General features: G+C 35.0%; 1 protein-coding gene across 1 annotated transcript; it reads right to left on the bottom strand.

Annotated features, from left to right (window-relative positions):
- Nucleotides 1-6826: 6826 nt before the first annotated feature.
- Nucleotides 6827-8996, bottom strand: LOC114825213 (methyl jasmonate esterase 1-like). The gene is made up of 3 exons (XM_029103637.2): nucleotides 8432-8996; nucleotides 7323-7454; nucleotides 6827-7241 (listed from the first exon to the last, which is right to left on the bottom strand). The coding sequence occupies exons 1-3, from the start codon at nucleotides 8885-8887 to the stop codon at nucleotides 6957-6959; spliced, it is 873 nt and encodes a 290-aa protein (XP_028959470.1). The 5' UTR covers nucleotides 8888-8996; the 3' UTR covers nucleotides 6827-6956.
- Nucleotides 8997-15970: the final 6974 nt, after the last annotated feature.

Raw genomic sequence — 15970 nt, 5'->3', positions numbered from 1 at the left:
ATGTCATTAGATAACTTAGTAAGAACAATTCAATTCAGGTTCTAGGGTTCGTTCTCTCTTTATTATGATTATCTGTTAGGCATCCAGGTGTAACCAAGTATTCTTAATCATCAACATAACCATGGCATCTAGTCTAAGTCAATAATCAAAAATCCATTAAGTGCAAGAAGAACAAAGAAAACCAAAAAGTGTCTTAGCATGGCGTTTGCATCAACATCAATTCATTCATTCAAGAGAGCTATCTCAAGGCTAAGCATATGGCGTCTACTATAACCTTGTCTCATACATCTAAAAATTCATATTAAAGGTAGCTAATCAATAACATGAACATAAAGAATGATTTAAGCATAATGAATGAAACTAGAAAACCTTGAATTGATAAAAGAGTAAAGTTAATTAAGACATAGAATTATCATAAAGGCTACATCGGATCCCTAATAAAGGAGTTAGTTCATCACGACCATCAAATTATAACAAAACATAATCATGAAACAAAGTCTGAAAATATGTAAAGGAGAACCCTTGGAGGACCCCTTGGCGTTGTCATCTTCCTTAGGTCAATTCGCTAAAACCATATGATGAAGTGTGACTCCTCTTTTTCTTTCCAAGTTGCTGCTCATTTTTTCTTCTTTTTACAATCATCCAAGGAATATATAGTTAGGTTTAGGTTAGGCTTTGCTTTGCTGCAATTGTTGAATCCCAGCCCAAACAAGAATCCCAACATGTTTCCTCATTCAAACTGGACTCCACTTCTTAACTTCAATTCTTCTCAGTTTTGATCCTTTTTAGTCTTGAAATCACCAAAAGACTCCAAAGTCTTCTCTGCGGTCCATTATCTATACAATATGCACTAAACACATTAAACAACCAATTTCATAAGAAAACATAGCATAAAACTTAGGAAATATGGGCAATATAAATGTATAAATATTGTGTTATCAATCATGTTCAGCACGAGAATAATAAATTGAATTAAAAAAAGTATATGAATTCAATAGACTCAAAATTAATCAATTAAGAATAATTGAAACATAATACTCCTTGATTAAAGATGGATGAATTCTCTTTAGCGTAGCGTCAAAATCGTGCTGATAACATGTTATGAACTATTTTAAAGAATTGAGAGAGGAGTTTAGAGAGAGCGCACGTCATGGAGAGAAAGATAGATGGAAAATAGGCTTGAGGAATTCTATATGTTATCCCCATACTCTGTACCTTTATTTATAGTAATAAGGACGAGAGAAACTTGCTCTCCAAGTAATAAAAGTTTAATAGGAAAGATTTTCTAGTCCGGTATGAGTTCTAATTTATCTCTACTTAGGATTTACACAATCACTTATGTATTAAAATGTATATCACACAAATGAGAATAATTAAGAACAAAGTTGTATACTTTACTAATATAAAGTATAAATTTTTCCATTTTACAAAGGTATTAAAATTGTATCAATTTATGTTTTTGGTCGGATGGATTGTTTGATATGCTTCATAAAACTTATGGCATAGTGAGCCTAGATCCTTGTATGGGAAAACGCGTAAGCTACATTTGCACCACATAGACAAAAAAAAATTATCAATTTAATGGAAGATTTTTAATTTGAAAAGAACAAAAAGTGTACACTAATATAATTTCAAAACCTCAGAAAGTAGTATGAGAAAACTAGAACCTCGATAAAATCACCTCAAAGGTGAGAGAATTTTTTCATGTACGCAAAATCTAAGACGGTACACTAGGTGTCATATATAAGAGAAGAGATATTTTTTAGTGTCTATTCACTTGTATTATGATATGTAGTGTACTTATATTCTGAACACACTAAAAATATTTGAGAGTATAAATTGTAGTTAGCCCCATAATATAATAATTTCAAAGACCATGGTCAACATTTCCATTCTTTACAATTTGCATTACTCGCTACTATTATTCCATTACACGTTCAAAGATGCCATAATATTGTAGACGACTAAAAAAGAAGATGCTATACTACGTACATATTCTATTTTCTAGACTGCATTGGACCCATATCTGTTGGAATATGATTATGATTAACATGATTTTCACAATATTCAACACACAAACTGCCTTGCGCAAACTCTCGCTCTTCGCGAAACCTCTCAACAACTTTGAGATTTTTATTTTCTTTTTCCGCCAACACATCTTCAGTTTGGATAAATATCACGGTGAAGGCAACTGGCGAACATCTTCAGTTTGGATAACTAGCATTGTCGCCGTAGAATCAGCCTATCGCGAAACACCTTCAGTTTGGATAAACAATACTGTGTCAAGGCCGACTAGTTATCTATCCAAGTCTCGGTCGAGAAAAACTTTCGGGTCTTTATTGGCAGAGGTAATCTCATTAGCCTTTTTGGCGAGGTGAGGTGTTACAGTTTACTAGGGCTCGGCACATTGAAGGTCGAGTTGTTTTATGATTGGATACTCATAAGTTAGATTTAGAGTTCGACATTCTGACGGCCGAACCAGATTTACGATTAAAATGTTCATCTGCTTTGAATACTTGTGTCCATATAGTCTCGTGTTAATTCGGCGTGCTTATATTCTTACAAACATAATCATCGTGATTGAATCCGACGTAGACGATTTGTGAACTTCGTAGAACTAGCAGCCTTGTCTTCAGGCTCTAGAACCCAAAAGCCGAGACGTGTTCCTTTCTCGGCCGTAGTTGTAAGATCGAGAAGTCAGCCGTGCGCTCAACGCAACATCAACATATTTTACTCCTCGGCCGAGCTCGGCCAACGTGTTGGCACGCCTTGCATCAATTGAATGACGTAGTTAGCTCATTAGTTATTCGGCCTACGCACCACGTAGGCTTGGTAGTTTTTAGGGTCAAGACATATTCATTCAATTCCATTCTCCCTCTTAAATTCATGTCCTTCACACCATATTGTGATCGATAGTCTAAGCGACATTGACTGATCTTGTGAACTAACCTATTTCCATCATTGACCATTTGATTTGATCACATTCACAGATTATCCTGTCACATACAGTCATATACTCAAATTGATAAGGATGACATTTGGCTAATATGTTTGGCTTAATCAGGATATATATCAAGATATTTGTTTGGCTTAATTAGGATTAGGTCTGGTAAACAGGTTGTGTTTGTTGTGTTCATTTTGTTTTTGTGTAACATATGTTATCTTAATATGTCGTATCGTGTCACAGCCATTATCTTAATGGGTTCTTAACAGGTCGGGTTACTTTACCCGTTAAAATTAACAGGTAAAATAACCTGACCCGTTTAACCCGTTAAAAAAAAATTAATTTGCACACAACACATTGCCATATAAATATTTCTTCAAAACATAAAAACACATTTGTCGTTAAGTACTACATACTCCAACATAAGTGCCTAATAAAAAAGTATCACTACACTACTACAAAATATCAAATGTGCAAGGATATGCAAAATGAAGGGGTTTTTCTTTTCAAGGTTATGAACATTTTTCAAAAAATTAAAACCTTGCCAATGAAACTCAAAGCTTGCCTTAAACCAAAAAAAAAAAACTCAAAGCTTGCATGTTGTTCTTTTTACAAAATCCTTCAATTTTCATCATTCATCATGGAGAAATGGTATAGGAACTTTGGCTTGTTCTATTGTCTTCAAGAATTATATTGATAACGTTTTCAGTAATGTTTTCCACATTAGAAGTCTCTTCCGCATAAACCAAGTATAGAAAAACCAAACACTATAAACCATTCAAATTATGAGAAGTTTACCAAAAATAATTATGAAAAAGGAATAAATAATAGTACTTATCACTTAAAAAATATATTACGTTTTGTGAAATTGCGATTGAGAATTAAGTTTTGTGTCTATACTACTGATTGCTGTTGTAATTGGAATTCATAATTCAGTGGTAGGGATTTAACCTCACAAAAGTGAGATTAATCCTAGTGCTCTTAATTATAGTATTTTTTTAGTGGTATAAAATTATAAAATTAATATTTTTCTTTTCATGTTTCGGATTACCCGCGTGCATACCTGGACTGATCCGTTATCTTTACAGGTGTTTATTGGTTACTCGATAACGATCCGATTCGTTATCTTATCAACTTAAAACCTGTTAATTTCGTGTCATTTCAAGTCGAGTTAACAAATTTTGTAAAAAATTGACAAGTCTAATCAGAATATTAATCCAAATTATTATTTCCTGAGGGTTTCACTTACTGGGATTATACACATACATATACATTGAGAAGCCACGTTAAGGCATGTATCAAGTCTTCCGAATGACTTTACACGTTTTGGATTCCTAACAAACTTACTAGAGAAATGCTTAGGAAACTCTCTCAAATGAAACTTTTCATAAACTCTCTGACATCTCATATTTTTGGCATAATGTTTTATATTTTAGCACGGAAACTGTGCCAAAAATATAAGGTGGCGGAGAGTCTCACTTTTAAAAGAGTCTCCTTAGCATTTCTCAACTTTTCTAAGAAAATACTCAGCGTCTAATTGCTTAAATTGATAAACTCTAAATACATACTACTCACAAATCACACATGTAAAGTACTATTATAAATTATGAGTTCGAATCTCATCGGTGGCTAATATAATATTTAATCTAATAAAATCTATCGTTTGACAAAGAAAAAATACTATTATAAATTAAATACTATAAATTTAGAGGTATTCATCTTTTTTAATGTGGTAGAGGTCTCTTGTCACTTTTTTTTATATGTACTAATAACAAATAAAAAATAATAATCATGGACTAGGTTTTATGAGAGACTTTAGATAAGGTTCCTAGATATCAATGTTCTTTGACAAAAATCTTGTTGGTTGTAAGTTTTTTTATTGAATTCCCTGACATTAATGTAATAATGTATTTATATGTAAGTTATTATATTTTTTAAATTAAAAATTAAAAATTATAGTTGTTTATATTAATGAGATTTTAAACAAAACCCATAATTTGTAGAATTGAAAATTTTAGGCATAAATTATAGAGTAAATTGTAGCAATGGTCTCTCAACTTTAATCAAATTGGAGCAATGGTCCCTCAACTCATCAAAATGTGTAGTTATGGTCCATTTCGTCAACTTTGTCAGAATTTTGTCAAAATAAGTTATATTGGAAAGACCATTGCTACAATCGGGGTCCCTCAACTAATCAAAACTTGTAGCTGTGGCCATTTTCATCAACTTCGTCAAAATTTTGTCAAAATGAGTGACGTTGGAAAGACCATTGCTACAATTGTGTTAAAGTTTCAGGGATCATTGTTTCAATTGAGTTAAAGTTGAGGGACCATTTCTCTAGTTGGATTAAAGTTGAGGGACCAATGGTAATAGATTTTTAGTTGAGGGATCATAGCTGCACGTTTTGATGAGTTGAGGGACCAATGATAATGAATTTTTAATTGAGGGACTATTGCTCCAATTGAATTAAAGTTAAGGATCGTTACTATAATTTACTCTAAATTATACTCTCCAATACATTACGAGACGTTCTTTTCAAGAAAAAAAAAGTAAAAAAGAACCCAAAAAGCTTCTGCTTTTATCAACCATTATGCAATTGTGCAATGCACAAGTGGAAGCCGATTTCTATGGTTTTTATTTTAATTTTTTGAAGTGTTATACACTAAGAAAATGAATAGCTTGAACTCGGGAATAGTGTGTTGAAGAGAAAAGGCCTAACCCACTTCCCTAAGTTTTTTATTTTTAGGGTTAATTAATCTTAAGAGGTAATTCCAAATTGGTTTCAACCTTTTAAAACATTTCAAATAATTACTAAAGTGTTGAAAATTAGACATTCATTAGACCACCAACATTAAGTTATAACATGGACAAGTACTGAAGCGAGTTTCACTCTCATATCATCTATAAAATCTTTGATCCCTAAACTGATCCCTTTTAAGTAGACAAACTTAATGTTTATTCTGGCTAAGAAGGACACATTTTGGGATTTAAAACTCCAAAAATGATGTGTTAGGGAAAATCTACTTCAATATTTGTTCACAACATCACTTAACATTAAGGACATTATCAATTAACGGTAATAACATCATCACTTAACCTTGGTGACCAAACGAGTGTTTGTTTTTCTAGACGTTAAGTAGTTATTTGGAACGTTTTAAAAGGTTGGGTTTAATTTGGAATCACCTTAGATGGTTGGGTAGTTATTCATACTTAATCTTTATTTTTACAATAATATTATGGAATTGTTATTGGCACTCCAAAAATCTCATTTTACATTTCATACTTTCTATCATTAGAAAGAAAAATACACTTGTGAGGAGTGTAGAATGAGATATTTGGAATGCTAATAACAATTCTCTAATATTAGAAGTAAAAAAGTCTACATCAGCAATAACAGTAAAAAAAGACAGCATTAGTGATTCCAACCGAAATGTCAATTTCTATGTGGTATGATATGGATTAACAGTAAAGGTGGTTGCTACCAAATTTGACAGCAACTTCAAATCTATTTTTGGTGATTAGTAAATGTTTTTCATAATTTTAATTATTTTTTAAATACTTATTAAAATTATGAAAAATAAATAACAGTTTAAACTTGACATATCAGGTGGATAACAAAATTAAAAAAAAAAAAAAATCAAAGTGTCATATATGTCACATCCTGGTCCGGGCCCCCACCACATCCTGGCTCGACTCCGTCGTAGCACGATATTGTCCGCTTTAGGCCCTAACCACGCCCTCACGGTTTTGCTTATGGGAACTCACACGAGAACTTCTCAGTGGGTCACCCATCATGGGATTGCTCTCGTGCGAACTTACTTAACTTCGGAATTCCTACGGAACCCGAAGTCAGTGAGCTCCCAAAAGGTCTCGTGCTAGGTAGAGATGAGAATATACATATAAGACTTACAAGATCCACTCACATAGGCGATGTGAGATGTTATAATATACATCTTCAAATTTAAATTTCATGTTTAAAATTTGACATATTATTTAGAGATAATTTAAGCTATTAGGTATACTTTTTAATAATTATTTGGAGATGCAGCCAAAGTTCCAATGGCTTGGATATCATGACCATGTGATCAGATCCTGTGATTTCCACCACATTGTTTGGCCGATTTTTCTTGATCATCCACCGTTGAAAGTCCTTCTTTCCGACTAAATCTCCTTCCGATATTACGTAAACCCGATTGACCGACCCGTAATTCTCGTTGGTTAGCTTGAGTTTCTTGGACAAGTCCTCTTCACTGAACAAACGTATTGGTCTCATTAGCATGCTGCCTAAAGCAACATCCTGCAGCAAATTATAGTACATTACATGAACGGTCAGATCTTATAGGTTTGACAATGATTGAACAGTTGAGATTCCACTTACCTCAATTGGGCTAAGTTGGTACACTCTTGATACCAAATACAACGGGCCAAATATGAGAGTGGTCGGAGGATTGCTTGGGCCTTGGTCGTATGTGTATCGACTGTCTAATAGAGAATCTTGTCTCCTGAAAGACTTTATAATTCCAACATATAATAAAAAAAAATTAAAAGACAATGAGTCTCCCATTTAGGTTTAAAATACAAAATATCGAAAAGTAATCATTTCCGGATCCCTTCCTCCTAATCCACTAAATCAGAGAATCCGTATCATTGAAAATTAATCCAACCGTTGAAATTATTATAACTTTTAAAGTGGGCCCTGTTTGTAGCCGTTTGATCAAATTTCAATGACACCGATTCTCTGATTTGGTGGATTAGGAGGAATGGATCCAGAGATGATTCCTTTCCCAAAATATCTTATTGTTCTTATTTCAATTTTGTCACTTAGTACTATGGTATATTCTTTTTTACTTGTAAGTGAGAGGTTTATGTTCTTATTTTTCTTAAAAAGAGGGAGAACTTGTGGTAAGTCACGATTATCCATCCTCTTCGGGGGCCGTGAAGACTCACAGATGCATTTCAGTTTCTCTCTGGCCACAAGTCTAGCTTCCACACAAACAACGGGTTTTGGAACATGAGACCTCCATCTTTTAGTTTGAATGAAGCATCGCAAGCTGCCCTTTACCACTAGACCACCAACACATGGTTGAGGTGTATGTTTGATTCTCGCTAAAAGTGAATTCAAACCAAATTATTATAAATACCCTTTTATGAAGTTTAGCCAGTCTCTTATCTCCTAGTATAAAGAATATCAAAAGTATTTATACAAAAAATGAAGATGTACTTTTGTAGATCTATGTTTAATTATGTCAATCAATCTAGAGATATTATCTTTTATTATTATGTTTTAAGATAACGATATATTATAATGAGTACGAGATTTGGGCTAATTCACACAATGTGTTTGTCATAATAATTTAATTTGAACTCATTATTTATGATATTGGAACTTCAAAACTTTCTCACTTATAAGTGGAGATAAATAATATTACAGAAGACAATAGTGTTATATGATGGGGCTTTTTGTTATAAAAATGTGCAGGTAGGTACCTCTTTATTAAGGCTGGAAATGTTGAGGGCCGGGCCTGGCATCAGGGCAGTGACAAAAACAGCTACAGATATCTTACCTGGAAATCTTTCCATGGCTTGAGAAATGGCCAACCCACCAAGACTGTGACCAACAAGAATCACCTTTCCATCAATAGCTTCCATGAAATCCCTCAAGGGCTTCAAGTAGTCGGAAATCGATCGCAGATTCTTTGCCTGCAGTGGGTCGACCCCGGAAGCAGCTAGGTCTAGGGCAGTGACGTTGTGACCGGATGATCTAACTAGGGTTACAAGCTTGTACCAAGACCAAGCACCGAAGCATGACCCATGAACTAACACAAAGTGCTGCTGCTTGCTTGGATTTGTAGGTGCCGACTCGATTTCATTTGCTACACAGAGAAGAAGAACGATGAGAAAAGTAGAGATTGATGTAATCAAATTTGGCTTTCGTTGATCCATATGTGTTTGTGTTGCTGGTTTGGTCACCACCAAATTGATTGACAAACAGATTCATTGTTGTGTATTTATATTATTAAGTTCAAAAAGTAAAGAGAGTTTGGGTTGGACCAAAAACTTCTGTTGAATTTGACTGATAAATTTAAAATTGCATCTCCCGAGACTTAGAGGTTACTACTTGAATAAACAAGCATTTGGTCTTGTAATTGTTAATGTTGCTGATGCCAAAAGCTTGAAAATGTGGAAGATGGTGAGAGCAAAATTTCAATGCCATATCTCGTAGGATGGTCAAATAATTGATCCGCGCTTATGTGTAGTATTTTTGGGATGACGATCCTTTCCATATTCTCTTTGTAAGGATTCTCACATCATATCCGTTTATCATACATTATGTGGCCACATATCATTAGGTATTGTTTGTGTCTAATTTTTTTAAAAAAAAAATTCAAAATGATATCGGGCCATACGATGTACAATTAACAGATATGATGAGATCCTCACAAAGAAGATCCGAATGGGATCCAAATCCGTATTTTTGTATCCTTTCATGCTTGGAACACAAGGTAGTCCAAATAAAATATTGCTTCTGTTATTCAATTAAAATCCTGAAGTGATGAATCATGGATGTTTCAACACTGAAATTACAGAGCCTTCCGGCCGCAGTTGTATGGCCTATACTTAGAAGGGCTTGATAGGGTTTGATTGAGGTAGTACGGAATGTAAAACCTTTCGGTCACTGCCATCAACTGTGTTCCAATTATAAAATTTATACATTGAAGATAAGTTATTCACAAAAAATGGGAATACGTTCATTTACCTGTAGGAGGAAGTCTTATTCTTTATAGATGATATCTATGAAAGGATTTCAAAAGGATTTTATTTGTGAAAAAAACTTTGAAAGCCAGCCGTTCACGTTTTGTTTTAATACAAGCACTTTTTTACACTAGAATGAGAACACACTTCTCTACCCAATTTAGTTAAGCCTAGGTCAGCAAAATAAATCAGCACAAAACCACCCCGTTGATACATTTGATATTTTCATAGGGAGATAATTTTCACACAACCTTTTAGCCTATGCACTGTGGTGCGGATTCGATCTCCATTGATTTTCTCTCACCTGAAACTAGATTTTAAGCCTTGAAAAACTTTACTTTTAGACTAAAACCTTATCTAAGATAAGTCTTTTGACTATGTCCAGGTCAATATTTATAATGAATGCCAGATTTAATTTCTCTTATTGTTGTAGGCCTAATTTATTGAACAATAAAAAGGACAGAGAGAGGGGGTGCGGCGGCAATAGAGAGAAAGAGAGATGTGTAATTGTGAGGTGCGTGTTATCTCACCCCATTGTGCCTTTATTTATAGTAGTATGGAAGGTAAATTCCTTACCCTAATAGGATTACAACTCTAATAGGATAATATCTAACCCTAGAGAACCTTCTAAAGATATCCCAAATACTTTAGGATTTACACGATCACATTCCTAATTTAATAGGACTACAACACTCCCCCTTGAGTGTGTAAATATTCAAACAAATGGTGCATCAGGTCTTCAACGATAAAGTAAGTTCAGTTGATGAAGTCGTCGGCATAATGAACGAATGTGAGTCTCAAAACAATGGAAGAATGCATAAATGGTAAAACTCACAAGACCTTACTATGGTAAAACCCAAGTGGGATAAAAATGCATAGACTAAGGAGAAAAGTGAGAAGTTGCATGTAATCAAAACTATACGTCTTTTGGACGCAAGTAGAAAAGCTCACAAGGGTATGATCAGTCTAAGATGGGTACCTCGTCAAAACCTAGTTAGGTAGCAAAAAAATAGTAGGAAAAGTGCTCCTAATTGTAGGGAAAAATAGTACATTAATATTATGTAGGGAAAAATAATACATTAAGATCAAGTGAGTATACTTCTAGATACTCCCCATGAGTTTGACAAAACTTCCAAATGAGAACTACAAGCATTGCATATGAATAGTTAGGCATACCAATTCCTTGGACAAGCTTTCGGAAGGTGGACCTCGACAGTGACGTCGTGTAGAGGTCAACAAGGTTATCTGGGATTGGCTTGCATGACTTCAATATCCTGATGCTTTGCTAATGTGGTGTAGACACGATGCTTCTTGATGTTGACTTCGTTGATCTATCATGTCTTGGTCAGGTGGATAAATGCTGTATAGTCTTTAGGGATCATTGTTAGGACTTAACGATGAATGAAAACAGTACGTTCTTCGAATATGCTCAACAAGAGCTCTCAACCATGTCTCACGTGTAGCATAGTGAAGTAAGGTGAGTCTTGGAACGATTCGAACATTTCACAACTAAAGTCATAGCATGGACCTCCAAGATATTGTGATATACTTAATGGTAAAGATATAATCATTCGGGGACGTACCTTGTGTGGGTTTGATAAGTAACCTGCGTCAGCATAACAAACAAGGAATGCATCATGATGAGTATATTTTATATTATATATTTTACCCTAATCTTAGTATATTTTGGTTAATATATTGGAAGAATTTTGATACTTTGAATTGTATTTTCAATATAGGACTTTCAACTTCCTCTGGAGCAAAACAGGACCAAATGGACGAATTTTGGAGTAATTCCAGTTGGAGGACGTTCGTGAGTCACTTAGCTTGATCGTATCAAAATTTGGGAATTTTCCACCAAGCGGTTATTTTCTGGCGATGAAATAAAGAAGCAGTGCGCAGTGCTGGAAAGTGACGTTTTTGGGCTTAAATTGCGTTTTTGGAGCCCAAAATGACCTCGGATGGGTTCGTGGCCTTCTGGAAAAGTGTTCAGAATATTCCAAACATTAAATCCAGCTATATTGGGCCAGTTTTGGAGCAGCTTATGGGCCAAAACGTGGCTGTTCAGATTTTAGACGAATTTTATCATTTAATTTAGGGTTATGTTTCCTAGGGTTTTTGGGGGGTGGCTTGGAAAATATATTGCTGAGCCGTCTACAGTTTTAGACTACGCTTTCTTTTATGCAATTTTGGAGACAGAGAGAATTGTTAGGGTTTTGAAGACTTTTTACTTGAAGGTGCTTTCAATCCTTTTCTTGAATATATTTTCTATGATTTCAATTATGAATATGCGGAACTAATTTCTATTGCTAGGGCGAAGCCTTGAGCCTTAACATGAATATGTGATTTTTATTTAATTGCTTATGATTGATTGCATGCGTACCTTGAATTGTTAATCACCAAGATAAAAACTATCTAATTGTTTTAATGCCTGATCACCATTAGGATTTTTAGAAAAGTAATTTGATGCAATTTTGGTCGGAAGGTTCCCTGAAATTGACACTGGCTTCTTGTGATTAATAATTGTAATCTCTTAAGATGAATATCACGTCTTAAGGATTGCATGGTTTTTCAAAGGATTTTCATAAAGCATAATGAGTATTTCATGTTTAGATTTGATCCGAACGTCTGGACGGGTTGCATGTTAGATATACGTTCTATGTTGGAGGTTCCAAGTAGAATATGAATTAGGAAAATCTAACCTTCAAAGTAGCATGTATAGATCATAAGTAATGGGTAAAAATTCGTAGGATTGCTAGGTGATGGTGAAACCCTAGTGCTTTCTTAATTTGATTTTCTCAGAACTGTTTTCTTCTCTCTAGTCCTAATATTGCAGATTGTTTATTTTAATTCATTAAATTCGTTTTTATTTTAATTAGGTTATAAAATCAATCACTTCAATTTCTACTTTACAATAATTAAATGGAATCTGATTAGTTCGAATTATTTAATAATCCCTGTGGAGATGACCTTGCAAAATCCGTTTATACTACAATAACCTTGTGATTCTTGCAAGTAAAATAGGAGATTTAAGCCCGTTCACATAAGTAGTAAAAATCCTATCACATCATTTCGAGGATCAATGGGGTCAGATCCGCTCATGATGCATTGAGATTAGCCCAAATCTGTCGCACCTTTCAGGGTAATGATAATATGTCCTTAATACCAATTTAGTGGCTACGTGTAGGCGCGATGCTGCACCATTACCAATAGATCAACTGCGAATGACATGTCTTGTCTAACACAATGAGCTAAGTACAACACAGCGCAAAGTTGAACTATGGAATTTTGGGTTTCATAACCTCTTCAAGGGTCTCATTTGCATATAGCGTATGAAAGATTACAGGTATACTTAAAGGTAACACTTTCGGGGTAAAGTTCGACTAGCAGACCAAAGTACTGTCAAAACAACACTTGAACTTCACGTCAAGGCATAAACGAGTTTTCCCAAGATCCTTCACCTCAAATTCCATCTTTAGGTGCGAGGTAGTTTTCTTAAGCTCTTTCAAAGTCTTAGTGAGATTCATGGCAATGAAATAAATGGTAACTCTAGCAATTCAGAATAAGAATTCATAGTTTAACACACAAGAGCATAATTCATATCCCTAACTAATCAAATAATCACTTAGACGGATATACCATATTTGCCAGATTGCTTCAGTCCGTAAGTAAACGCCTCAAAAGAATTGATAGGGTGTTCCGTGGTTTGGAACTATTTGAACCGATCCATGTAACTCTTCGGGAACTTACATGTCAATTTCTGTATCAATATCTCCATGGATAAACACTAACCACATTTCATAACGCTGCAAACAATCATATGACGTTTGAGAGAAACCTTGTGCCATAAGGCATGCATCATATTGCACTATTTCATTCATCGTATTACACTTTCTTTTACACTAGTAACACAATAGAGTTACCTCGGGCAGTGTAGGAACTACAAGTCTAGACACACTTTGGTAAGGAATTTAACTAGGATTATGATTTCGGTTGTCCAATCAGTTCTACGTTGTCACTAATCAACGAAACGCGGTTTGATATTGTCATTTTTCATTTATGTCGATAGCTCCCATATAAGTGAAAACATCATCGATGATAATCTCTTTACAATTCCATTAACTCATCCAAACTAGTATATTGGACCAAGAACTTCAAGTCTCGGGAGTAATCCAAATTAATCTCATGAGATGAAAATGATTTGAGATAACGATCGAGTATATATTCATGTTTTGTCATGATCTTCCACTTCTAGGGAAGTAAATCCTATGAACCAAGTGATCTGTCATGCTTCAGGTCGAGACAGATTGATTGGCTATTCGCCGGGTACCGAACCATCTAACATGGGCGGCCAAACCGTCCAACATGGGTGGCACACCCTTCAGGGACGTTGACTTGACGTCTATTAAATATGTTTATCCTTACAAGCATGTTTGTAGCTGGTATATGATCTCGTCACTTTAGTTAGATCAAAGGAATGTGTTTGGAGTAACATTCTGAAAGCTATAATACATCACACTTGTTTATCATAGTTGTACGGTACGAGAATCAATATGAGACATAATGGGCAACATCCATGCAAATTTGCACCATTTTACAGGAACGTTGACGTTCTTATCTCTCCTTAACGGCATGAATAGTGTCTCATTGAAGTGACAATCCACAAATGAGCGGGTAAAGAGATCACTTGCAAGGGCTTTAAGATAGCTAGTGTGAAGAAGAATCATAATCGACAAAGATTCACATCCTTCTTTGAGGACCCATATTGGTACGTTGCGGCGAGCAACTTGGCACATGGAATGCACACCCAAAATGTGTAAGTACGAAACGTCGGGTTCATACCCAATAACCAATTATAATGTTGAAAATTGTTGGGTGGCAATAAGCCTCAAGGTAGACTAACATAGTTGCATACAAGATTGCATAACTTTAGGTAAAAACTGAAAGCTTGGTGAGTTTACCAAGGTTTGGGCGATCAATGAAATTGCGCTTTATGATCACTCTACGAGGCTGTATTGAGGTGAACATGAGAATTTGATGTTCAATTATAAACTCAAAAGACATGCGCAATACTTTATCGAAAACTATTGATATAAACTCTTCAGCATTATCCAGTCTTTCATACTTTATAGGATAATTAAGGTGGTGAACCCTTAAAATCGACTAGAAGGTTTAGCAGCAATGTGTGTGGACAAACATGTGACCAGTTTGTTGATTCATCAATCAAAACCATAAGTATTTATATGGTCCTCATTTTGGTTGGATTAGTCCACATTATTCCCTTGAATCCATTGTGAAAAGAGGGTCGTTCATATCATTGCGAGGGATGATTTAGAAAATCAATTTTCCCCACGAGCAGGCTTTGCAAAATGTGCATGTCAGCACAAGATCCTTACTTCAGGTAAGGAGATGTGTTGTGGTATCATTGTTCAACCTAAGTGTCTCAAACGGTCATGTCAAGGCAAGTAAACTGCTCGAATCACCAAGCACTAGGCTAACACCATGTGGCACGTCCAAGTTGGGAAGCAGCCCATTAGCCCCAAAATAAAGCTTCAGGTTCATTTTTAGAGGTGGTACAAAGATATTTCACTCTATTTTCTTTAGTGGTTTCATTCATGATTATTGTTCTCTCAAATATCCTCAAAACTCAACAATGTTCTTCCAGAACAAGGAGAATATAAGGTCTCTTAAACGGTGATGTAGTATCATTCATACAACGAGGAGCCTGCCAATGCCCTTAATCAAGTTAGATAGACTTGAAGTCGTTGATAGAGATGTGATTTAGGTATAAAGTTAGAGTGCGTAGTGTTGCATTCATCCAGACAACTAACTTTCCCATATTCGTACCTAATCATGTGTTTAATTGAATTTGATCACATGCATTGGAAACATGATTCAATTAACTCATATTTGAGGACAATATCCATAAGATTATCCATAACTAAAACAAACACCAAACTTGAATCCAATAACATGGAAAATTGTTCACCAAGTAAACCAAAGTTACTAAAGGGATTCGGCCAACAAGGTCATTTATGTCAACATTCTGTTCTTCCAACGATGTTTGGTGGAGCAAAATTAGTGTCACATATTGACTACGAGAATGGTACTCCTTAACAGCATTGGTAGGGGCACGAACAGGTGCATAACCAATGATCTCTTCCATCAAGACAAAAGTAGATTCTACAGGGTTGAGGTTCAGTAACAATATCCCTTATTCTTGAAGTTTTAGGTCTTAGGTGCCAAGGATCACGTTTCGAGCATGATGCCACA

This window comes from Malus domestica, chromosome 05 (assembly GCF_042453785.1).
Source record: "Malus domestica chromosome 05, GDT2T_hap1".
Classification (NCBI taxonomy): Eukaryota; Viridiplantae; Streptophyta; class Magnoliopsida; order Rosales; family Rosaceae; genus Malus; species Malus domestica.
The sequence above is the reverse complement of the archived record's forward strand: the minus strand, read 5'-3'. Positions and strand labels throughout refer to the sequence as shown.

Bases quoted from the DNA above. Each gene is read 5' to 3' on its own strand.
- LOC114825213 (XM_029103637.2), bottom strand. From the start codon at position 8,887: ATGGATCAACGAAAGCCAAATTTGATTACATCAATCTCTACTTTTCTC. The intron at 7,455-8,431 runs GTACCTACCTGC...GGAATTATAAAG, and splicing joins TTTCCAGCCTTAATAAAGAG to TCTTTCAGGAGACAAGATTC. The intron at 7,242-7,322 runs GTAAGTGGAATC...AATTTGCTGCAG, and splicing joins ACCAACTTAGCCCAATTGAG to GATGTTGCTTTAGGCAGCAT.